We start from the raw sequence: 23,335 nt of genomic DNA, 5'->3' as shown, positions 1-23,335 counted from the left end.
TTGGACAGATTCATTTACCACTGTCTAGGTTGAGCTTTCAGTCTGCAGCGTTATTTACAAGGTCTGTATAAAAACAAATATAAAGTGTTAGCTGAAAGCGAAGAGATGTGGGTAACAGGAGTTATGGTCTGGAATATCAAAATAAAAATGTGTTTTTATCTGATTTAATTAAATGATACAATCCTTTGACTATGTGTGCATAAAGTACATTTTGTTGTTTATACAGACGAGAACATGTCTTTTCAATGTGCTCACAACACACGTTTATTGTACATCTGTGAAGACTGTCTCCCCGCCCTCGTCATCATTCCAGCACTTGTAGCAATAAACATATTTCCTGGTGCAGGGAGAGCTATTAATAGGAATACTAAATATGGACAGAGCATAGAAGGGTTCATCTGAGGCCTTGAGTCCAATCCCACATTCCAATCCACAACCTCCAAAGCATTCAGCGGACGTAGCAGTGCGGACATCAAACGATGTGAGACTTCTCACTGGCAGCTCAGATGAGTGGTTGATCCAGCATCGCAGAGGACAAATGCATAGAGGCTGTAGCTCTAATGTGGCTAAGATAATGTAGCATTTTCTGACTATTCACATATACAGTGCATTCGTATTTTGTTACATTACAGCCTTATTCTAAAATGCATTAATTTGTTTTTCTTCCCCTTATCAATCTACACACACCACCCCATAATGACAGCAAAAAGCTTGTGGTGGACTCCCAAGTTGTAGAAACATCTTAATGATGATCAATGGAAACAGGATACACCTGAGCTCAATTTCAAGTCTCATTGCGAAGGGTCTGAATACTTATGTATATAAGGTATTTCTGTTTTTTTATACATTTGCAAAAATGTCTAAAAACATGTTTTCAATTTGTCATAATTGGGGTATTGTGTGTAGATTGATGAAAGAAAAAAATAATGTAATATATTTTAGAAAAAGGCTAACGTAACAAAATGTGGAAAAAGCAAAGGGGTCTGAATACTTTACGAATGCACTGTATACACTTTAAAAAGTTACTAGTCCTGAATTAATTATCATTTGATGTAATTGATTGGCCGAGAGTCACCTGATAGACACAGATCTGAATCAGTCTGATTAAAAGAGATTGAAAACTGTTTTTCAGCCCTCCAAAACCCTAATTAATTGACCTTGCTTCTACCCTCTCTTCCTAATGTGGGTCTAGGATGGGATCTTGTTGAGAGCCAGCAGAGGGAAGAAGATCAGAGCTGTAACCAGCAGAACCCCGGTGATTATCCCGATACGCACCAGCGGAAGGGTCTTTGCCCACACTGCCAACACGTCTTCTAGATCCTCTGGGCAAGGAAGAGGGAGAATAGGGGGGCACAGTATTCAACATTGACTACGTCTTCCAACATTCCTCTACAGTACTTCTAAAACATTTAGAACATAACACTCACCGAAGGTTGCATCAGGTGATGATGGTGTCATCTCTGTCTGCACTAATATTGGCTCAGATGATGTCCCTAATAATGTAATGAAATGTTACCAGTATGTCCCAGCAATAACGAAAACAATAAGTAATAATAAGCATTTGGGAGAAAATAGCTTTCAAATGTTGCAACACCTGTACAGCACCTTGCATATCCTCCTTATCTTGGGTCACCAAAGTGAAGAATGTTATTGGGTTCTCACTGTCACCACTAGTCCCACTGAAGTCTGAGCTACTGGTGACATTCTCTGTTCCTGTGTTACAAAAGGGAAAAACACTGAAACATCTATGTTACTAGCGCTCGCATTCAAAGACAAGGAGCACAAATTAAAGAACAAACTCAATGTGTCAGAGATGATCAGTCAGCGTGGGTAGGCCTACCTGTTAAGTTATATAGGTCAGCGTGTGTAGACCTACCTGTTAAGTTATATAGGTCAGCGTGTGTAGACCTACCTGTTAAGTTATATAGGTCAGTGTGTGTAGACCTACCTGTTAAGTTATATAGGTCAGCGTGTGTAGGCCTACCTGTTAAGTTATATAGGTCAGCGTGGGTAGGCCTACCTGTTAAGTTATATAGGTCAGCGTGGGTAGACCTACCTGTTAAGTTATATAGGTCAGTGTGTGTAGACCTACCTGTTAGGTTATATAGGTCAGTGTGTGTAGACCTACCTGTTAGGTTATATAGGTCAGTGTGGGTAGACCTACCTGTTAAGTTATATAGGTCAACATGTGTAGACCTACCTGTTAAGTTATATAGGTCAGTGTGTGTAGACCTACCTGTTAAGTTATATAGGTCAGTGTGTGTAGACCTACCTGTTAAGTTATATAGGTCAGTGTGTGTAGACCTACCTGTTAAGTTATATAGGTCAGTGTGTGTAGACCTACCTGTTAAGTTATATAGGTCAGTGTGTGTAGACCTACCTGTTAAGTTATATAGGTCAGTGTGTGTAGGCCTACCTGTTAAGTTATATGGGTCAGTGTGTGTAGGCCTACTTGTTAAGTTATATAGGTCAGCGTGTGTAGACCTACCTGTTAAGTTATATAGGTCAGTGTGTGTAGGCCTACCTGTTAAGTTATATAGATCAGTGTGTGTAGGCCTACCTGTTAAGTTATATAGGTCAGTGTGTGTAGACCTACCTGTTAAGTTATATAGGTCAGTGTGTGTAGGCCTATCTGTTAAGTTATATAGGTCAGTGTGTGTAGGCCTACCTGTTAAGTTATATAGGTCAGTGTGTGTAGGCCTACCTGTTAAGTTATATAGGTCTGTGTGTGTAGGCCTACCTGTTAAGTTATATAGGTCAGTGTGTGTAGACCTACCTGTTAAGTTATATAGGTCAGTGTGTGTAGGCCTACCTGTTAAGTTATATAGGTCAGCGTGTGTAGGCCTACCTGTTAAGTTATATAGGTCAGCGTGTGTAAACCTACCTGTTAAGTTATATAGGTCAGCGTGTGGATCTAGGATGGTCAGATAGACATCCTCTGGTATCCCACTCTTAGGGTCCTCGAAGCCCCTGGACTTGTAGAAGCAGCGATAGACTCCCTGGTCTTTGAGCTCCGTCTTGTAGATAAACAAGGACAGGTCACCATTCTCCAGCAGGTTGTTGGGTGGGAGAGAGAGACGGAGGTCTTCTTCCTTAGGTCCCTTGTCGTCTGGACCAGGGTTAAGGGTCATGATCTCCACATCGTCCTTCAGCCATTGGACGTAGATCTGGCTGGTGGGCTGGGTCTTGGGGATGACACCGTAGCAGGGCAGAGTGACCGGGCTTCCCTTGAACAGCGTGATAGAGCGCGGAGGGTCGGGCTCTGAGAGAGAGAAGGGATGGAGAGTAGTAGAAAAGAGTGAGGGATGAGAGAGGATGTGATAAGCATAAATTAAGATAATCAAACATTCCAAATGGTACACCCAAAATGGCCGCTGGTCGACGCTGGTCGGCGGCTCTGAATGGGAAAGCCTGAAAACAGACTTACCCTGAACCTTGAGCCAGACCGTAGAGATGGTCTTGCGGCCCAGCCAGATACACTCGTACATTTCCTCATCGCTCAGCACTGTCTCCTGGATGGTCATAGAGAAGTCTCCATCTCTCATCCTCTCTGCTGGGGGGAATTCCACCCGGGAAGAGAACCCCAGTGTCGTTTTGACCTCCACCCCCTTGGCCCCGTCGTCCCATCTGGCCTCACCAAGAATGTTCCCAACCTCCATAGAGGCCACCTCCTGCCCCATGGCCTCCCAGCGGACCTCCCCCCTATCCTCCTGGCCCAGGTAGGAGGAAAAGGTACAGGGGAGGGTGACATTGTCTCCGTACCGCACCTTCAGCTCATACACGGGGGAGAATGTAGGCCTAGACACTGGGGGGATGGATGGACAGATGCAGAACAGTGTGAGAGAAGGATGAAGGATGGGAAAAAGTTTGAAGGAGAGAGAGAAGGAGAAAGGGATAAATTGATGATTAGTCAGAAAGGAAGACAGACAGGCAGAACACCTATTTGTACATTATGCTACAGATCCATTTCTGTGTCCAAGACCTTTGAATGATAATGACAGAAAGAGCAGAGGTATAGCAGAGATCTCTAGTTTTAAACAAATAATGACACAAGCCTTTGGAAAATAGAGAATGCTTATTGATGAGTTTTACATGATTGAGAGAGTAGTAGCCTAGGTCTCAAGAAACTCACCAGCTTGGACTGACGTCAAAATCACCAAGAAGCCTAAAAAAATCATCTTGCAAGATGTCTATCCCTTGATCACCTATAAAAAAAATGCTTTTTTAAAGTATTACAAAAGTTACAAATAAAATACGGTTTTTATTTTTTTTATAGAATACATCTGGAAAGAAACAATTAAGTTATTAGAAGGGTATTAGGTCTGGTAAAAAGTGTTCAAAAATATATTGGAAATGTAGCCTAAATCCCACTCATAGCCAGTCAGTAAATCGATACGATAATCCGTTCAGGGTCCGCTGGATATCGCTGATCTCACGAGCCTAAAAAGAAAAAGTCTGCTTGACCGTCTCCATTATTAACTTTTGCAACAGAACAAGTCACCGTGAAGGGTGCTCTTACCGAATAACTGGTTATCAAGGCGAGATAAACAACGAACCGCCAGAAACGGGTCTGCACACGGGTTAGACTTCAGCCATTGGCAAGAGGGTGTCCTATTTTTTTAACCGTGAGAAGCAGATGTCTGTGTCAGGACTCACATTATGAGCTATTATTTAATTTATATTAATCCAACCACCCCATAGAGCCCCACAGTGGAGGTGTCATAATACCCATAAAACCTGGTGGTCAAACAGGGAAATTAATCGTTTTTCCACCATTAATTTCTCTCATAGGGGATTTTAGAAAGACTTAAAATGAGGGCTGTGTTTTGTGTAGGCTTACCCTGGTTTGACATAAAATATGCACACAAACTGTTTAGACTGGGAGACATACAGTAAGCTTAACACTAAAACTGAAACAAAATAATATAAAACTAAATAGAAACGTTTTTGTGAAAACAAACAAAATAAAAACTAGTTAAATGGATCTGAAAACTGAGACAAAAAATGAATATAAAATCACAAAACTATAATAACCGTTACAGGAACACAAGGCAGACTGAATTTTGGATTATTCTAACATAAATTGATAGTATCCAGTCCAGTGTTTGGTTATAAACCCCCTCTATCAATCCTGTTAATTTGGACATCTGGTACGTAAAGTTAGCCAATTTGCATCATTTCACTTTTACACCTATTTCACATGAGTGTAGTTCATCTATAGCTATGCTCCTATTTACTCATCAAGATGCAGCTATGCAGATCAGTGGGCTCAAACGTTTGCAAAACATTCTTATAGCAACGCACTATGTACACAGAACAAAAATATAAACGCAACATGTAAAGTGTTGGTCCCATGTTTCATAAACTGAAATGTTCCATGTTTGTTTACATCCCTGTTAGTGAGAATTTCTTCATGATCATTACACAGGTGCACCTTGTACTGGGGACAATAAAAGGCCACTCTAAAATGTGCAGTTTTGTCACACCACACACAATGCCACAGATGTCTTAAGTTTTGAGGGAGCATGCAATTGGCATGCTGACTCCAGTAATGTCCACCAGAGCGGTTTGCTGATTTCAAAGTTGTGAACACTGTGCCAAATGGTGGCAGTGGGGTTATGGTATGGGCGGGCAGGCAGGCAGAAACAACGAACACAATTGCATTTTATCGATGGCAATTTGAATACACAGAGATACCGTGGCAAGATCCCGAGGCCCATTGTCGTGCCATTCATCCGCCGCCATCACCTCATGTTTCAGCATTATAATGCACAGCCCCATGTCCATCTGTACACAATTCCTGGAAGCTGAAAATGTCCCAGTTCTTCCATGACCTGCATACTCACCAGACATGTCACTCTTCGAGCATATTTGGGATGCTCTGGATCGACGTGTACTACAGCGTGTTCCAGTTCCCACCAATATGCAGCAACTTCACATAGCCTCTGAAGAGGAGTGGGACAACATTCCACAGGGCACAATCAACAGCCTGATCAACTCTATGCAAAGATGTGTCGCGCCTCATGAGGCAGATGGTGGTCACAGATACTGACTGGTTTTCTGATCCACGCCCCTACCTTTAAGGTATCTGTGACCAACAGATGCATATCTGTATTCCCAGTTATGTGAAATCCATAGATTAAGGCCTAATGAATTTATTTCAACTGACTGATTTCCTTATATAAACTGTAACTCAATAGTCTGAAATAGTTGCATTCATATTTTTGTTCAGTATAGAATAAACATGCTCTTGCCTGACACGTAGAAGGGAATCATGTCAGCTCTATACAATCCATTTCTATCTGCAGCTTTCAGAACGTTGTGCTCTCCTGGATGCAGCCCAGGTCGGCTTCCCGTTAACGGAACATGAAACTCTAGCTGGAGAGTCAGTGCACAGTGGTTCTGCTGCCAAGACACCACACTGACTAACTATTCTCCTCAAGAGCAAATCAGGATTTTAAAAAATAAAAAATTTAAAATCAGGAAATCTAAACCTTTCAAGGTTTAGACTTCAACGTTAAATTAATAACAGTAAAGGGGGGGAAATAAGTCAAGCAGAAAAATCAAGTGACAAATTAATTTAATCCAATAAAATGGCACCAGTACAGAGATATAATGTCATTAATATAAAACAATTATGTTGAAATAAAAGCTCTTAAAACAGAAATTAAAAATGGTTCAAGAAAAAAACATCTTAGGGCAGGGTCTAAAATCAATCACAAGTCTGTTTTAGCCAAATCCAACTCATTATGGCAAATCCAGGAATTTTACATGTACAAGAACTCCATTTCCCACCAGTCATTGGGTTGTAGTCCAGGGAACAGGGAATTAGCAAAACTACAATTGCCAGCATACCTGGAGTTTGTGGACAGGCTATTCAGACAGATATGGACAGTAAGTATACGGCAGTGTAGGAATGGTACGGTCCACCTAAGGCATCTAGGCTGTGTCCCAAATGGCACCCTATTTCCAATATAGTGCTCTACTTTATTGGGCTCCGGTCAAAATCATTTCACTATAAAGAGAAAAGGGTGCAATTTGGGACGTAACCTAGCAGTGCTCTCTGGGCAGTCTGATAGAGGCAGGGTGAGCTGCTCTCAGGACTTCCATGTGTAGGAGTAGTTGTTCAAGTGGAGCTGTCTGAGGGGAGACTTCCCCAAGGTAGAGGGCTCCCGGAGCTGCTGGATGGTGCTGGGATGAAGACCACATCCATCCAGCTCTACAGCCTGCTCAGCCTGGGAGAGGGAGAGAGGAAGAGAGGAGGGAGGAAGAGAAGAATATATACAAACAAGTACAAAGGATTTTTTATTATGATTTAACTTTGAATTGCGGAGATAAAATTATGAGGCTTTATACCAGTCCATTACAGTGGTGTCGTGACTTGGATAACAGTTGAGCTGTGTGTGTGTGTCACCTCTATTCTAGCGGTGTGTGTGTGTTCGGTACGGTGGGGGGTTTGTGTGTGTGTGACTGACCTGTTCCCTGGTGGTGGTGTGCGTGTTGAGGACCGCAGTGGGTTCGTGTGTGTAGAGTGCGGTGCTGAAACCTCCTCTCTGAGCAGGCCGAAGCAGGCGGGTCAGGGCGTGGAGAGAATGAGGCATTATGGGTCCCGTCACCTCTAGACTGCACACATCCTGGTACCCAGCACGCACCTGGGTCTTCACGTTCACACTACGCGCCTGACAATCAGACACAAGGCAACATGCTTATAATTTCTGTTACACACAGCAACGTTTCTTCTGAAACCTTCCATTTCTAGTTTCTGTTATTTCCATTTCTAGTTTTTGTTATTTCCATTTCTAGTTTTTGTTATTTCCATTTCTAGTTTTTGTTATTTCCATTTCTAGTTTTTGTTATTTCCATTTCTAGTTTTTGTTATTTCCATTTCTAGTTTTTGTTATTTCCATTCATAAATTGAAAAGTGGGAGGTAAGGCTCCTCAGATGGGTTCAGTCTACAGCAGTGTGTGTCTCACCTTGAGTGAGTGTAGCGTAGCTCCTCTGAAGGCTGTAGGGGCCAGTAGGGTGGGGGGCAGGCCTGCCTGTGATCCAGCCCCTGCCACCAGGCTCTTACAGTTGATGAGGAAGTTGATGAGAGTGAAGGTGTGCGTTCCCGACACACAGACTACAGACTCTGGCTTGTGGTCTAAACACACCGAGTTGCGCTCTTTGTGCAGTTTGATGGAGATGTTGTCTGGTTTCTTAATCTTATCCTGCACTCCCATCTCCGCCAGCCAGGAAAACCCACCATCGTCATCATCATCGTCTTCCTTGTCACTGGCTTCAAACAGTGTCTCCCCCTCTCCTCCATCTGTCTCCTGGCTGTGTGAGGTTGATCCCTGCTCCTTGCTCTTCTTCCTCTCTTCCAGCAGGGGGAGTGTGAACTCAATACCTACAACCACAGGTATTTGACAGAAAATGTTTTACTATCAAGATTAGAATAACCATATATAAATGTTTAATAACACACTTTTACATGATATATTGTTGAGTGACTTCCTGTATTTATACTAATGCTAAATGTTTATTCTATTAGATGTATTGTTTACTTCTTACTGTTCTTACTGTAAACACCATGTGTGTATCCTGTGCATATGACATAATAAACTTGAAGGATATACTGTAGCTCACCATCTGCCTTCATGGCCTCTCTGAGCCCCCTAGTGGTTGGGGTGAGTAGTGCAGTGATGCTGCTGTTCCCCGCCAGTCCTGAGGCTCTGAAAAGAGCAGTGAACTGGTAGGAACACACATAGAAATATGGACACAGTCTGGCCTTCAATAGACTGTACAGGGAGGACAGGCTCACTGACCTGGGAGAGAGGAGAGGGGGAAGAGAGAGGAGTTGAGTTTAAGATAATTTAAAGCTTTTGAAATAATACAGACACACACACTCCCCTCTGATGCCCACTCACCATTCACTCATGAGGCTCTGTTGAAGTGCCATGTCCTGGGCCCAGGGGACATTCTTGCCAGTGAAGCTTCTCTCTGCTCCTATCCGGGGGAACAGAGAGAGCCAGGACAGGGACGGGTGCTGCCAGAACTGCAGACACTGCTGGAACCCACATCGTAGCTCAGCAGATGTCCGAGGGTCCTAGAGGAACACAGAGAAGTTAGTATCAGAGTGTGAGAGACAGACTGAGTACAATATATTTGTGTTGTTAGTAAAGCTCCTCGGGTACCAGTACTCCTTTGCTTTGGGGTTGTCATTGGTGTGTCTGTGTGTGTGTAACATGTATAACACTACCTGTATACTCTGTGGTACAGTAGTGTATTGTCCTCTACAGTGCTGGGTAAGACCCTGGGCCTCCTCTGTAGCTCTGGGCTGTACAGCCCAGGAGAAGGGGAGCAGGGAGGTGAAAAGGAGACGCGTCTTCAGACTCCAGTCTGCAGGGTACTCCACACATGCAGGGGGCGCTATGGAGGTTACTGCACCAGCCTGGGGACTCTGACACACACAAGACAAAATGTTGACTCACAAAATACCAAAACAACCTCTAACGTTAGTCTGTAGCCATGAATAGTTGAATGGGATGGAATAAAAGCCTGCACACCAGCTACTCCACAGCCTGTCTATAATGTAGATAGCTATGATTGTAGCAGGCTTTTGGTAGTTTTCCAAGAATGGAGTTGGAGACATGTCCATAAGGAGTAAGAGAATGGAGAAATGAATAGAACTCACCTTCAGTATGGGTGTTCTCTCCTCCTGGAACAAATCCTCATCTTCAAACAGTGAGTCGTCTTCAGACAGAGAAGTTGGTTTCTGTTGTTAGAGAGAAAAATCAGAACAAAAACAGCGGTGTGAAATCACCACGAGGTGCGATGCTTTAACAGATAAAGCAATTTGACAACTATACAGTAGCTGGCTAACACTACATTAACTAACTAACATTACCTATGTCATGTGTCAGTTGGCTAGATACTGTAGTTTGCTGGAAAATAATACAATAACGTTATTATTGTTGTTGCACAATGTATTAACGTGTGATATCATACCTTGCCGGGCACGTCTTTGCTTAGTTCTTCTGCCTGAAGAAGTCGTTCACTAAATGGCAGCGTTCTTGTTGTTGACTTCTCTCCCTCCAGTCCTGCAGCGCCGCCCGGCTTCACATAATCCGAAGAGTCGGCGTCGTCATCAGTGTAAATAAAGCCTTTCTTCTTCGCTGGGCTGCTGAAGGTGTTCTCGATACTAGCAAATGGGTTTCTCCGCTTCACTCCCCCTCCAGAGCGACCCTGGCCGAACAGAGGTCCTGGGGAGAATGGTCGAACAGCGGATATAGAAGCACCCTCACACGGGCTGGAAATCGCGCCTCGGCCGCCAGAACTGACACCCTCGCTGCGGGCTCTCTTCCTCCGCATTCGCAGGATTTCAGCTGGTCTTTTGAAACTAGGTGAGTAACCAGCTTGTTGTGACATTTTGCAAGGATAATGGGGGGAAAAAAAAGTTTGGTCCGAAAACAAGAAGAAGAAAGCCGCTTAAAATAGTTGAGTGCGGCCGATACGCCTCTGTGTTGTTGTTCCTTGAATTGACTTCAACACAAAACAAATTTAGCGCGCGACGTGCGTGGAACGTCAGAGTCCCGCTAAAATTTCAGGGGAGGAGTTTTATATTACGCCAGCGCGCATCGAGTCAAACAACAATTCAGATGCTTTGGCGCCATCTTCTGGCTAGAATTATAACTGAAAGACCAATTTTGCAATCGCATAAAGCCACTGATTCTCTAAATCTGCCGGGAAAACAAATCAATATAATTTATGTTTCTTCAGACATTAAAGTTATATCCTATATCCTGTTATGCTTCATTAATTATTACAAAATATATATCCATAAGATATAATGTGTATGTAATTTCAATACATGTTTTCATTTCTTGATTTTAACATCTGCATTATGTCCGAGTAACAATCAGCGGTCCCCTCGACCCCCTCTCTCCCTCTTGTCAAAGTGATTAATAGTATGTATGTTAATTCTTGTTAGCGATCATTTCTCAGCGTTTATCATTACTGTTGGTGATCAATCACGTTCATAGCTGAACCGAACCCAATGAAACTGTCCGTCAGCGATTCTAACGGTTTTCAGGGATTAGCGAATTTGTCAATCGATTATTTGGGCTGTCATTTGGGTGGAAAGACAGTACTTTTGTGCTGTCAAAAGTATCCCAAGGTTAGTAGGAGTAATTGATTGTTTTGGGCCTTGAACATCAACACACAGCCATCAACATATGTTTGTTTCTGTGTTCTGACCTGCCATGACTAACAGCAAAGCTAACATTTTCCAGGTTATTCCTTGTGATCGAGTATGTCACGCTCATAGGCTACCAATATCAACGAGGATAAACTAGTTTAATGCGTTTCCCACGTTCCCGATGGCAGTGGATGTTCCCCTCAACGGTTCCTCTGGCTTGTAGGCTACGCCTATTGGAAAAAGGACCCTATATCAACATGGACTATAATAAGGCGGGTGTAAGGGTTTAGTGCACCTGTAATTGTATACAGATATTTTTTACTGACCTGGACATGTGCGAGCATTGTCAAACAAACCAGGGGTGTAATCATTAGTCTAAACAGTTCCAAAACGTTTAGCAAATGTATTTCCGTTGCTTCCGTTTAAAAAACGGGTACCACAGAATCGGCTGATTGAATACACCCCTGGTGAAACTTCAAACAAAGCAACGGAAAGTATGCGTCCCTGATGATAAAGTTGCGACTACAATTTAATCATCGATCTACACTTCCTCAAAGGAAGATCAACGTGACATGGTAGCCATACGTAGATCAAGTTTGGCCTGTTTCTCATAAGACCACCACAAAGTCTGTGGGCCTCATTAGGAGACGCTATTTACAACTCGTTCTCATTGAATGTTGATTTATGATCAGGTTCCCCTAACCAAGTTATGATGAATAGACCTATTTGTCTGTTGATTCTTTGTTACATGTCAAAGTAAATGATTCAGTTGGTTTATAGGTAGGCCTACTTGCAGTTGCAACACATGAGTTGTGGGTTTTAATCAGTTTGAACCCTGCTTGGAACACATAATAAATACCTAGATGAACTCCTTGGTTTTGGATAAAAAAATATCATAGGCTATATTATAGACTGACAGTGAATAGTGGTGTATTATAGTATCATAGACTGTGTTTCTGTCTCTCCCACCCCACTGCCCTCTTCTCCTGGAGACTGTGTTTCTGTGTCTCTCCCACCCCACTGCCCTCTTCTCCTGGAGACTGTTTCTGTGTCTCTCCCACCCCACTGCCCTCTTCTCCTGGAGACTGTATTTCTGTGTCTCTCCCACCCCACTGCCCTCTTCTCCTGGAGACTGTGTTTCTGTGTCTCTCCCACCCCACTGCCCTCTTCTCCTGGAGACTGTATTTCTGTGTCTCTCCCACCCCACTGCCCTCAGCTCCTGGAGACTGTATTTCTGTGTCTCTCCCACCCCACTGCCCTCTTCTCCTGGAGACTGTATTTCTGTGTCTCTCCCACCCCACTGCCCTCTTCTCCTGGAGACTGTATTTCTGTGTCTCTCCCACCCCACTGCCCTCTTCTCCTGGAGACTGTATTTCTGTGTCTCTCCCACCCCACTGCCCTCTTCTCCTGGAGACTGTGTTTCTGTGTCTCTCCCACCCCACTACCCTCTTCTCCTGGAGACTGTATTTCTGTGTCTCTCCCACCCCACTGCCCTCTTCTCCTGGAGACTGTGTTTCTGTGTCTCTCCCACCCCACTGCCCTCTTCTCCTGGAGACTGTGTTTCTGTGTCTCTCCCACCCCACTACCTTCTTCTCCTGGAGACTGTGTTTCTGTGTCTCTCCCACCCCACTGCCCTCTTCTCCTGGAGACTGTGTTTCTGTGTCTCTCCCACCCCACTGCCCTCTTCTCCTGGAGACTGTGTTTCTGTGTCTCTCCCACCCCACTGCCCTCTTCTCCTGGAGACTGTGTTTCTGTGTCTCTCCCACCCCACTGCCCTCTTCTCCTGGAGACTGTGTTTCTGTGTCTCTCCCACCCCACTGCCCTCTTCTCCTGGAGACTGTGTTTCTGTGTCTCTCCCACCCCACTGCCCTCTTCTCCTGGAGACTGTATTTCTGTGTCTCTCCCACCCCACTGCCCTCTTCTCCTGGAGACTGTGTTTCTGTGTCTCTCCCCCCCCACTGCCCTCTTCTCCTGGAGACTGTGTTTCTGTGTCTCTCCCACCCCACTGCCCTCTTCTCCTGGAGACTGTGTTTCTGTGTCTCTCCCCCCCACTGCCCTCTTCTCCTGGAGACTGTTTCTGTGTCTCTCCCACCCCACTGCCCTCTTCTCCTGGAGACTGTGTTTCTGTGTCTCTCCCACCCCACTGCCCTCTTCTCCTGGAGACTGTGTTTCTGTGTCTCTCCCACCCCACTGCCCTCTTCTCCTGGAGACTGTGTTTCTATGTCTCTCCCACCCCACTGCCCTCTTCTCCTGGAGACTGTGTTTCTGTGTCTCTCCCACCCCACTGCCCTCTTCTCCTGGAGACTGTATTTCTGTGTCTCTCCCACCCCACTGCCCTCTTCTCCTGGAGACTGTGTTTCTGTGTCTCCCCCCCCCCACTGCCCTCTTCTCCTGGAGACTGTGTTTCTGTGTCTCTCCCACCCCACTGCCCTCTTCTCCTGGAGACTGTGTTTCTGTGTCTCTCCCCCCCACTGCCCTCTTCTCCTGGAGACTGTTTCTGTGTCTCTCCCACCCCACTGCCCTCTTCTCCTGGAGACTGTGTTTCTGTGTCTCTCCCACCCCACTGCCCTCTTCTCCTGGAGACTGTGTTTCTGTGTCTCTCCCACCCCACTGCCCTCTTCTCCTGGAGACTGTGTTTCTGTGTCTCTCCCACCCCACTGCCCTCTTCTCCTGGAGACTGTGTTTCTGTGTCTCTCCCCCCCACTGCCCTCTTCTCCTGGAGACTGTTTCTGTGTCTCTCCCACCCCACTGCCCTCTTCTCCTGGAGACTGTTTCTGTGTCTCTCCCACCCCACTGCCCTCTTCTCCTGGAGACTGTATTTCTGTGTCTCTCCCACCCCACTGCCCTCTTCTCCTGGAGACTGTGTTTCTGTGTCTCTCCCACCCCACTGCCCTCTTCTCCTGGAGACTGTGTTTCTGTGTCTCTCCCACCCCACTGCCCTCTTCTCCTGGAGACTGTGTTTCTGTGTCTCTCCCACCCCACTGCCCTCTTCTCCTGGAGACTGTGTTTCTGTGTCTCTCCCACCCCACTGCCCTCTTCTCCTGGAGACTGTATTTCTGTGTCTCTCCCACCCCACTGCCCTCAGCTCCTGGAGACTGTGTTTCTGTGTCTCTCCCACCCCACTGCCCTCTTCTCCTGGAGACTGTGTTTCTGTGTCTCTCCCACCCCACTGCCCTCTTCTCCTGGAGACTGTATTTCTATGTCTCTCCCACCCCACTGCCCTCAGCTCCTGGAGACTGTGTTTCTGTGTCTCTCCCACCCCACTGCCCTCTTCTCCTGGAGACCGTGTTTCTGTGTCTCTCCCACCCCACTGCCCTCAGCTCCTGGAGACTGTGTTGTTTTATGGACCTTGGCCTGAGTCCTGGAGAAGGATTATAACACAGACCTAACAGCCACGCTCTGTGTTCCCACTGTCTGGACAGGTTCGCCTTTATTTAGCAGTCCGTGTGCCAGTTTGTGTGTGTCTCTGTGTGTTTACAGTACATTTAAGAAGTCTTTGTGAGTGTCTGTGTACCCGCCCATATCAGTGTGTATTTTAATGAAGCGTGCGTTTGTCTTTCTGGAAACATAGAGTGGCAGAGAGGGCAGGCCAGGGCTTGTCTGGTTGCCTGTGTAAATTCTTCCTGGGTCAGGAATAGCATAAGGCTGTGTGTGTGTGCTTAGGAGGGGGGCGAATGTTGGCACAGATTCCAGTGCCAACAAGTCCCTTTCCCTTCAGCCCAATATGAGAGAGGAAAAGGGAGAGAGAGAGATTGCGACAGAGAGTGGGAGAGAGAGATTTAGAGAAAATACAAAAAGACTGGTTTTATTTTCTTTACAACAATATTTATATTCATAAAGTAAAGCAAAATGTGAGAAAAGGCGTATTTGATGTTGCTGTGACATACCTGTGTGGGAGGCCATGATGTCATCAAACATGGACAATGTCGTCATTTACATTTCAAGACTATTTACAAATATGAGGTGAATCATGTGGCAATGTAGGCCTTATCTGTTCCTTCTCACACACACAGACACACACACACACACACACACACACACACACACACACACACACACACACACACACACACACACACACACACACACACACACACACACACACACACACACACACACACACACACACACACACACACAGTACAACCAAAAAGGTATTGTAAGAGAATAAATTAAGGAATCATAAAGCAAACGAACTGTTATAGTTTGGTGTGACAGTACAATGTCCATAAGCACTGAACTGGGTACAGCATTCCCAGTAAATTCCTACCCTTAACCATTGTGAATCGACTAACAGTGCTGATTGTAGATCAGTGCAGACAATATCACGGCCATAAACCAATACAAACATGACAGAACAGACACAGATCTTGGCTGGCCATCATTTACATTAACAGCACTCTCTCCATTTTGAACGAGGGGGGAGGGGGATAAGGGAGGAGAGGGGGCGGAGGTACAAGGGGAGGTGGGATATGAGGGGAGTTCCTGTGGCACACATAAAAATCACCCATTGTATTTTTGGCCACGAGTAATTCATAATACCAACAACAATCCTAACCATGGCAAACAATCCTTTTATAAAACAAAGCTGAATTCTTTTCAGTTCAGTGCTGCTGCATGCTCCTCGGTGTAAAATGGCACCCTGTTTCTGTTCCTTCCTCAATTTGTTCCTTGATCATTCTAATGATCCAATAGGAACGCTCCGTGAAAGCCCCTTCTCCACTCCAAATAGCCAGCAAGTCCGTCAATCATTTGTCAACCCCGCTGCCGTGCTCAATATGGCCGCCATACGGCCTCGGGTACCATATTGGTAGGGGAGCTACTGTGACTTCCCTCCGCTTCCACCCCCACCCCTTCGCTCTGATTTGGCAGAGACGGGTGCAGGAGGGAGGAGCCTGTGGATGCGTTGGTGCAGGGAGGGAATATCCTCGGAGGAGACCGCTCCCCGCCTCCCCCCGCCATCATGGAGAATTGGTAAGACCCAGCGGCCGTGCTATAGTACAGGTGGTAGGGAGAGGAACCGGCCTGGAAGGGTCCACCTTGGCCCTGGGGGGCGTTTGTGGGGTAGGGTGGGGGGAGGTAGGTGTGGTAGCGCCCAGCAGGGGTGGTTGCCATGGTGAGTCCGATGGCGCCGTTGGATACAGGGGTAGGGGTGTATGTGAAGGCCCCAGTAGGGTAGTGCATGCGGGGGTCAGAGTAGCGGCTGTCAGGAAGCGAGGCCAGGGAGGAGAACGGGCGATCCAGGGACATACGGGGGTCGCTGAAGGCTGTGAGGTCAGGGCCTGTAGGGGGAGAGGTCAGGGGTTAGAGGTTAGAGTGGAAGCTGGAAGTGAATGAGAGAGATCGATGACTGTCAGAGAACACTACGGGTCAGTCGGCAGCGGGTGAATGAGTGGTTGTGTGTTACCTGAGAGGCGGCTGGACAGGTCACTGAGGGAGGAGCGGCTGGGTGAGATGGGCGTGGTTGAGTGGACGGTGGGCGTGGTTATCTGACCCAGGTAGGGGTAGGACTGCTCATAGGACCACGACGGAGATGTCTGCATCTGCCTAGAGTCTGAGAGATTAGAATAGAACAGATACTTTATTCATTAATTTCATTAGAATGGAAATATGTCTTCTGCCCATCCCACCACCCACAGACACACACGTTGAGAGATGGTCACACACACACACACACACACACACACACACACACACACACACACACACACACACACACACACACACACACACAGGTAGAAACTGAACAGGTAGAAACTGAAACATTATAGATGTATATACTGGATGTGATTGAAGAGAGATGTGAGTGACTTAGTTTTATGTGAGTGTGTAAAACTCTCAACACCTTCACTCACTACACCTTTATTCACTACATCACTCACTACACTTTCACTCACTACACCAGGGGTGTCAAACTCATTCCACGGAGGGCCTAGTGTCTGCAGGTTTTTGGTTTTTCCTTTCAATAAAGCCCTAGACAACCAGGTGTGGGGAGTTCCTAACTAATTAGTGATGTTAATTCATCAATCAAGTACAAGGGAGGAGCGAAAACCCGCAGACACTCGGCCCCCCGTGGAATGAGTTTGACACCTGTGCACTACACCTTCACTCACTACATCACTCACTACACCTTTACTCATTACACCTTTACCCACTACATCTTTACTCACAACACCTTCACTCACTACATCACTCACTACACCTTTACCCACTACATCACTCACTACACCTTCACTCACTACACCTTTACTCATTACACCTTTACCCACTACATAACTCACTACACCTTCACTCACTACACCTTTACTCATTACACCTTTACTCATTACACCTTTACTCATTACACCTTTACTCACTACATCACTCATTACACCTTTACCCATTACATCACTCACTACACCTTTACTCACTACACCTTTACTCAGTACACCTTTACTCACTACACCTTTACTCACTACACCTTTACCCATTACATCACTCACTACACCTTTACTCACTACACCTTTACTCATTACACTTTTACTCACTACATCACTCATTACACCTTTACTCACTACATAACTCACTACACCTTCACTCACTACACCTTTACTCACTACACCTTTACTCATTACACCTTTACTCACTACATCACTCATTACACCTTTACCCACTACATCTTTACTCACTACACCTTCACTCACTACACCTTTACTCACTACACCTTTACTCATTACACCTTTACCCACTACATCACTCACTACACCTTCACTCACTACACCTTTACTCACTACACCTTTACTCATTACACCTTTACCCACTACATCACTCATTACACCTTTACTCACTACACCTTTACTCACTACATCACTCATTACACCTTTACTCACTACATCTTTACTCACTACACCTTCACTCCCTACATCTTTACTCACTACATCACTCATTACACCTTTACTCATTACACCTTTACTCATTACACCTTTACTCACTACACCTTCACTCACTACACCTTTACTCATTACACCTTTACTCATTACACCTTTACCCACTACATCTTTACTCACTACACCTTCACTCACTACACCTTTACTCATTACACCTTTACCCACTACATCTTTACTCACTACACCTTCACTCACTACACCTTTACTCATTACACCTTTACCCACTACATCTTTACTCACTACACCTTCACTCACTACACCTTTACTCATTACACCTTTACTCATTACACCTTTACCCACTACATCTTTATTCACTACACCTTCACTCACTACATCTTTACTCACTACACCTTCACTCACTACACCTTTACTCACTACACCTTTACTCATTACACCTTTACCCACTACATCTTTACTCACTACACCTTCACTCACTACACCTTTACTCACTACACCTTTACTCATTACACCTTTACTCACTACATCACTCATTACACCTTTACTCACTACACCTTTACCCACTACATCACTCACTACACCTTTACTCATTACATTACTCATTACACCTTTACTCACTACATCACTCATTACACCTTTACTCACTACACCTTTACCCACTACATCACTCACTACACCTTTACTCATTACATCACTCATTACACCTTTACTCACTACATCACTCATTACACCTTCACCCACTACATCACTCACTACACCTTTACTCATTACATCACTCATTACACCTTTACTCACTACATCACTCATTATACCTTTACCCACTACACCACTCATTACACCTTTACTCACTACATCACTCATTACACCTTCACCCACTACATCACTCATTACACCTTTACCCACTACATCACTCATTACACCTTTACTCACCACACCACCACTCACTACACGATCACTCACTACACCACCACTCACTAGACTAGACCATCACTTACTACACCATCACTAACTACACCACCACTCACTACACGATCACTCACAACACCACCACTCACTAGACTAGACCATCACTCACTACACCTTCACTCACCACACCATCACTCACTACACTACCACTCACTACACGATCACTCACTACACCACCACTCACTAGACTAGACCATCACTCACTACACCATCACTAACTACACCACCACTCACTAGACTAGACCATCACTCACTACACCACCGCTCACTAGACTAGACCATCACTCACTACACCATCACTAACTACACCACCACTCACTAGACTAGACCATCACTAACTACACCACCACTCACTAGACTAGACCATCACTCACTACACCACCACTCACTCACTACACCTTCACTCACTACACCATCACTAACTACACCACCACTCACTAGACTAGACCATCACTCACTACACCTTCACTCACTACACCATCACTAACTACACCACCACTCACTAGACTAGACCATCACTAACTACACCACCACTCACTAGACTAGACCATCACTCACTACACCACCACTCACTCACTACACCTTCACTCACTACACCATCACTAACTACACCACCACTCACTAGACTAGACCATCACTCACTACACCTTCACTCACTACACCATCACTAACTACACCACCACTCACTAGACTAGACCATCACTCACTACACCTTCACTCACTACACCTTCACTCACTACACAATCACTAACTACAACACCACTCACTAGACTAGACCATCACTCACTACACCTTCACTCACTACACCATCACTAACTACACCACCACTCACTAGACTAGACCATCACTCACTACACCTTCACTAACTACACCACCACTCACCACACCATCACTAACTACACCTGGGCTGAGCTGGGAGGCAGAGAAGAGAGAAGGAGTAAATAGTAAAAGATCCAGGACATGATGATGGACAGAAAGATAGAGAGAGAAGGAGTGAGTGGGAAGAGTGGAAGAGAGAGGAAGGGAGAGGAAGAGGGAATAAAGAAGAGAAAGATGGAGAGAGAGATGGTCAGATGGAGACAGAGAGGAGAGGAAGTGATTAGCCTAGTGAGGGGGCATAGGAAGGGGGGGTTGTGTGTGTGTGTGTGTGCGTGCTCTTAGGCAGCCGGTTCTTTTCCCTGTGGTCCAATAAATGCCAGTGATCGCCCGCAGACTCGCAGACAAGAGTGTGTACGTGTATGTATGTGTGTGTGTGTGTCCCACATACTCTGCAGACAGAGAGGGGAAGCAAATTGCACACAGCAGCCAAGACGTCAATGGCCTTTTTAAGTGCAGCCAGCTCCCCCAAGAACAAAACACTGAGGCCTAGGCCCAGTGCCAAGACCCCCTCCTTTCTTGGCTCCCCTCCCCAGGCTTCGGAGCTCTGATCTGGGGCAGGAGTCACACATGGCTGGGTGGGTGGCTGGAGGCGGGTCTGTGTATCCGGGGCTGCTGCTGCTGTGGTTCATTCATTTTTACTGCATTCCCACACACATGTAGACATATGCACAGTCACTCGCCTACACGCATACGGTAAGCTTTACACACACACACACACACACACACACACACACACACACACACACACACACACACACACACACACACACACACACACACACACACACACACACACACACACACACACACACAGAGACTGAAAAATGAATCATGATTTACTCTCTCTCTCTTGCTCTCTATCACCGTCTCTTGTTCTATAGTTTTACAAAGATACCGAGAGTGTCCCATTTGGACCAATCTCTCGTGGACAGATGCTCGTAACATAACAGGTAGTAGCATCTGCCAACAGACTCATCATTTGGACAAATCCCGATTTCGCAGGTGCTCACATCTTTCAAATGTAATTTCGGAATGGGAGGGGACATTTGGCTGATAGGCCCGAAGGTGACTGAGAGTTTCCGTCTTGGGGGTGGAGACTTCTCTAGTCTCGTTAGTTCATTTTCTAACACGTACCCCCCCAGAACTTAATTAGAGCATCTGACGCAATAGCGTTTTATTTCTGGGTGTCCAAGATTACATTTGGACAGATAGGGCAAATGGAATCGGTCAGGTGGCCTCAGCTGGCACACACTGGATGGAGAGAACACACTCCTACACACATACTCACCCACCCACCCACTCACTGACACACACAAAGCCCATAGCCTCAGGACAGACCCCACACTGACTGCATGCCAACCCACTCTGGTTGGCACGCCACATACTGACAACCAGACTGGACACACACACACACACACACACACACACACACACACACACACACACACACACACACACACACACACACACACACACACACACACACACACACACACACACACACACACACACACACACACACACACAGAGCTGCCTCTGACACACACATACACCCAGCCCATGGCCCCAGCTGCCTCAGATTTTCACAGATATGAAAAGAGAAGTAGGAGAGAAAGAGGGAGGGAAAGAGAGAGAGGGAGGGAAAGAGAGGGATGGAGGGAAAGAGAGAGACAGGGAAAGAGAGAGAGGGAGGGAGGGAAAGAGAGAGGGAGGGAGGGAAAGAGAGAGACAGGGAAAGAGAGAGAGGGAGGGAGGGAAAGAGAGATGGAGGGAAAGAGAGAGAGGGAGGGAAATTGAGAGAGGGAGGGAAAGAGAGAGAGGGAGGGAAAGAGAGAGAGGGAGGGAAAGAGAGAGAGGGAGGGAAAGAGAGAGGGGAAGAGAGAGAGAGAGAGGGAAAGAGAGAGAGGGAGGGAAAGAGAGAGAGGGAGGGAAAGAGAGAGAGGGAGGGAAAGAGAGAGGTCTTGAATGACTTAATAACGGTTTCCGCTGGCAGTGCTCCTGTTGCTATTTTTGTGGCCTCAGGATCAGAGAGACACACCAGACAGGAAGGACTGGGGCCTGCCCCTCTCTTTCTGACTCCTCTCCTTCTATCCATCCATGCTTATCCCTCTGTTTCTCTCTCGCGTCTCATGTATCTTTTGGGGTATTTCATCTCTCTCTTCGTCTTTCCATCTCTCTTTACCTCCCTCCTCTTTCTCCATCTCTCCATACACCCATCTCTGATTCCATCTCCATCTCATGTCATTTGTTGACATCACTTTTGGAGACATAGCTAATTCCTGTCAATGTAAATATTTTGCTGGTCGCTTACGTGTAATGTGAATGACTCCCTTATATACTGTAGTGTATTGCACAGGAGGCTGGTGGCACCTTAATTGGGGAGAACGGGCTCATGGTAATGGCTGGAGAGGAATGGTATCAAATACATCAAACACATGATTTCCATGATTTCTATGTGTTTGATGCCATTCCATTTGCTCCGTTCCAGACATTATTATGAGCCGTCCTCCCCTCAGCAGCCTCCACTGGAGTATTGCGTGTTTAGATTTTAATTTAGGGTTTTTTCACACACTTCTACTTCCTGTCAGCTGACTCTCACTTCCTCCTCTCCTCCCTGGCCTGCTTCCTCACTACAACGGTCTACATATACTGGCCAACACACACACACAGACATACACACACAACACTTCTGGAGAAGAGGAACAGAAACTGCGGGCGTGTGTGTCAGAGGCTCTAGTGCCACACGTTAACCGCAATAGGATTGGCTAAAACCACAAAAAAGGAAGTACTGGTCTTTCCAAACCCAGAGTTAAAGAAAACACGGCTTAGAGAAATATACACAGAAAAATATGTGAAAAACAAACTGGTTGGGCCTCTTCTCTCCTGCTCTCTTACACATTGTTTGAGTGTTGTTTGCTACGTATGTGGAGGCATAATGCCAGTGATTTCACTGTGTGATGACAGTTAGCATGTAGCCTATGCACCGTGGGTGTATGTGGTACCATGAGAGAAGACTCACCTGGTATCTGTGTGTGGTGTGTGGGGTTGCTGAACTGGGCCGGGTTCAGGGCGGGCCGGGGATTGGGAGTGGGGGCGTGGTGGTGATGATGGTGAGGGGGCGTGACCCTCATGGAGCTCCGCCTTAGCTGCTCCAGCTCACTCAGACGCTCGGAGAAGGCCAATGCTCCCGTCTTCACATCCTCCAGCTTCTGTCTGTGGCCTACACACACGCAGGCAGAAACGCATACACTCTCCATCAATCAATCAATCCCTCTGTCTGTCTGTCTGCCTGCCTGCCTGTCTGTCTGCCTGCCTGCCTGTCTGTCCGTCTGTCTGTCTGTCTGTCTGTCTGTCTGTCTGTCTGTCTGTCTGTCTGTCTGTCTGCCTGCCTGCCTGCCTGTCTGTCTGTCTGTCTGTCTGTCTTCT

General features: G+C 46.0%; 3 protein-coding genes across 7 annotated transcripts in view; all 3 read right to left on the bottom strand.

The window, feature by feature from the left end:
* Window positions 1-239: 239 nt before the first annotated feature.
* Window positions 240-6,141, bottom strand: LOC129840515 (uncharacterized). Of its 3 annotated transcripts, none has more exons than XM_055908436.1 (7): window positions 5,847-6,141; window positions 4,133-4,205; window positions 3,428-3,805; window positions 2,885-3,262; window positions 1,606-1,713; window positions 1,428-1,493; window positions 240-1,322 (listed from the first exon to the last, which is right to left on the bottom strand). In XM_055908436.1, the coding sequence occupies exons 2-7, from the start codon at window positions 4,176-4,178 to the stop codon at window positions 1,189-1,191; spliced, it is 1,110 nt and encodes a 369-aa protein (XP_055764411.1). In that variant the 5' UTR covers window positions 4,179-4,205; window positions 5,847-6,141; the 3' UTR covers window positions 240-1,188. The 3 variants fall into 3 exon arrangements, with proteins under 3 accessions (XP_055764411.1, XP_055764410.1, XP_055764412.1); XM_055908435.1 differs by lacking the exon at window positions 5,847-6,141 and adding an exon at window positions 4,520-4,686; XM_055908437.1 differs by lacking the exon at window positions 4,133-4,205.
* Window positions 6,142-6,563: 422 nt separating this feature from the next.
* LOC129840580 (protein downstream neighbor of son homolog) lies at window positions 6,564-10,546 on the bottom strand. Of its 2 annotated transcripts, none has more exons than XM_055908561.1 (8): window positions 9,992-10,546; window positions 9,678-9,758; window positions 9,243-9,443; window positions 8,911-9,089; window positions 8,630-8,808; window positions 7,975-8,390; window positions 7,476-7,679; window positions 6,564-7,235 (listed from the first exon to the last, which is right to left on the bottom strand). In XM_055908561.1, the coding sequence occupies exons 1-8, from the start codon at window positions 10,409-10,411 to the stop codon at window positions 7,098-7,100; spliced, it is 1,818 nt and encodes a 605-aa protein (XP_055764536.1). In that variant the 5' UTR covers window positions 10,412-10,546; the 3' UTR covers window positions 6,564-7,097. The 2 variants fall into 2 exon arrangements, with proteins under 2 accessions (XP_055764536.1, XP_055764538.1); XM_055908563.1 differs by having other exon boundaries at window positions 6,564-7,226.
* A 4,342-nt stretch (window positions 10,547-14,888) lies between these two features.
* The window catches only part of LOC129840487 (runt-related transcription factor 1-like), a 47,850-nt gene continuing 39,403 nt past the window's right edge, over window positions 14,889-23,335 (bottom strand). Inside the window, exons 6-8 of one of the 2 annotated variants that reach the window (XM_055908403.1) lie at window positions 22,929-23,129; window positions 16,588-16,734; window positions 14,889-16,462 (exon numbers count right to left, since the gene is read on the bottom strand). In XM_055908403.1, the coding sequence (XP_055764378.1) occupies window positions 15,954-16,462; window positions 16,588-16,734; window positions 22,929-23,129 (857 nt within the window). In that variant the 3' untranslated portion in view covers window positions 14,889-15,953. The remainder of the gene's footprint in view (window positions 16,463-16,587; window positions 16,735-22,928; window positions 23,130-23,335) is intronic. The other variant, XM_055908404.1, reaches the window with a different exon arrangement.

The sequence above is a fragment of the Salvelinus fontinalis genome, chromosome 41 (assembly GCF_029448725.1).
Source record: "Salvelinus fontinalis isolate EN_2023a chromosome 41, ASM2944872v1, whole genome shotgun sequence".
Classification (NCBI taxonomy): domain Eukaryota; kingdom Metazoa; phylum Chordata; class Actinopteri; order Salmoniformes; family Salmonidae; genus Salvelinus; species Salvelinus fontinalis.
The sequence above is the reverse complement of the archived record's forward strand: the minus strand, read 5'-3'. Positions and strand labels throughout refer to the sequence as shown.

Excerpts from the sequence above, each read along its gene's own strand:
- LOC129840515 (XM_055908436.1), bottom strand. The coding sequence starts at position 4,178 with ATGATTTTTTTAGGCTTCTTGGTGATTTTGACGTCAGTCCAAGCTG. Across the intron at positions 3,806-4,132 it reads TTTGACGTCAGTCCAAGCTG|TGTCTAGGCCTACATTCTCC; the intron begins GTGAGTTTCTTG and ends CCATCCCCCCAG. Across the intron at positions 1,494-1,605 it reads AGATAAGGAGGATATGCAAG|GGACATCATCTGAGCCAATA; the intron begins GTGCTGTACAGG and ends TTACATTATTAG.
- LOC129840580 (XM_055908561.1), bottom strand. The coding sequence starts at position 10,411 with ATGTCACAACAAGCTGGTTACTCACCTAGTTTCAAAAGACCAGCTGAA. Across the intron at positions 9,090-9,242 it reads CTGTACCACAGAGTATACAG|GACCCTCGGACATCTGCTGA; the intron begins GTAGTGTTATAC and ends GTGTTCCTCTAG. Across the intron at positions 8,809-8,910 it reads CAGAGCCTCATGAGTGAATG|GTCAGTGAGCCTGTCCTCCC; the intron begins GTGAGTGGGCAT and ends CCTCTCTCCCAG.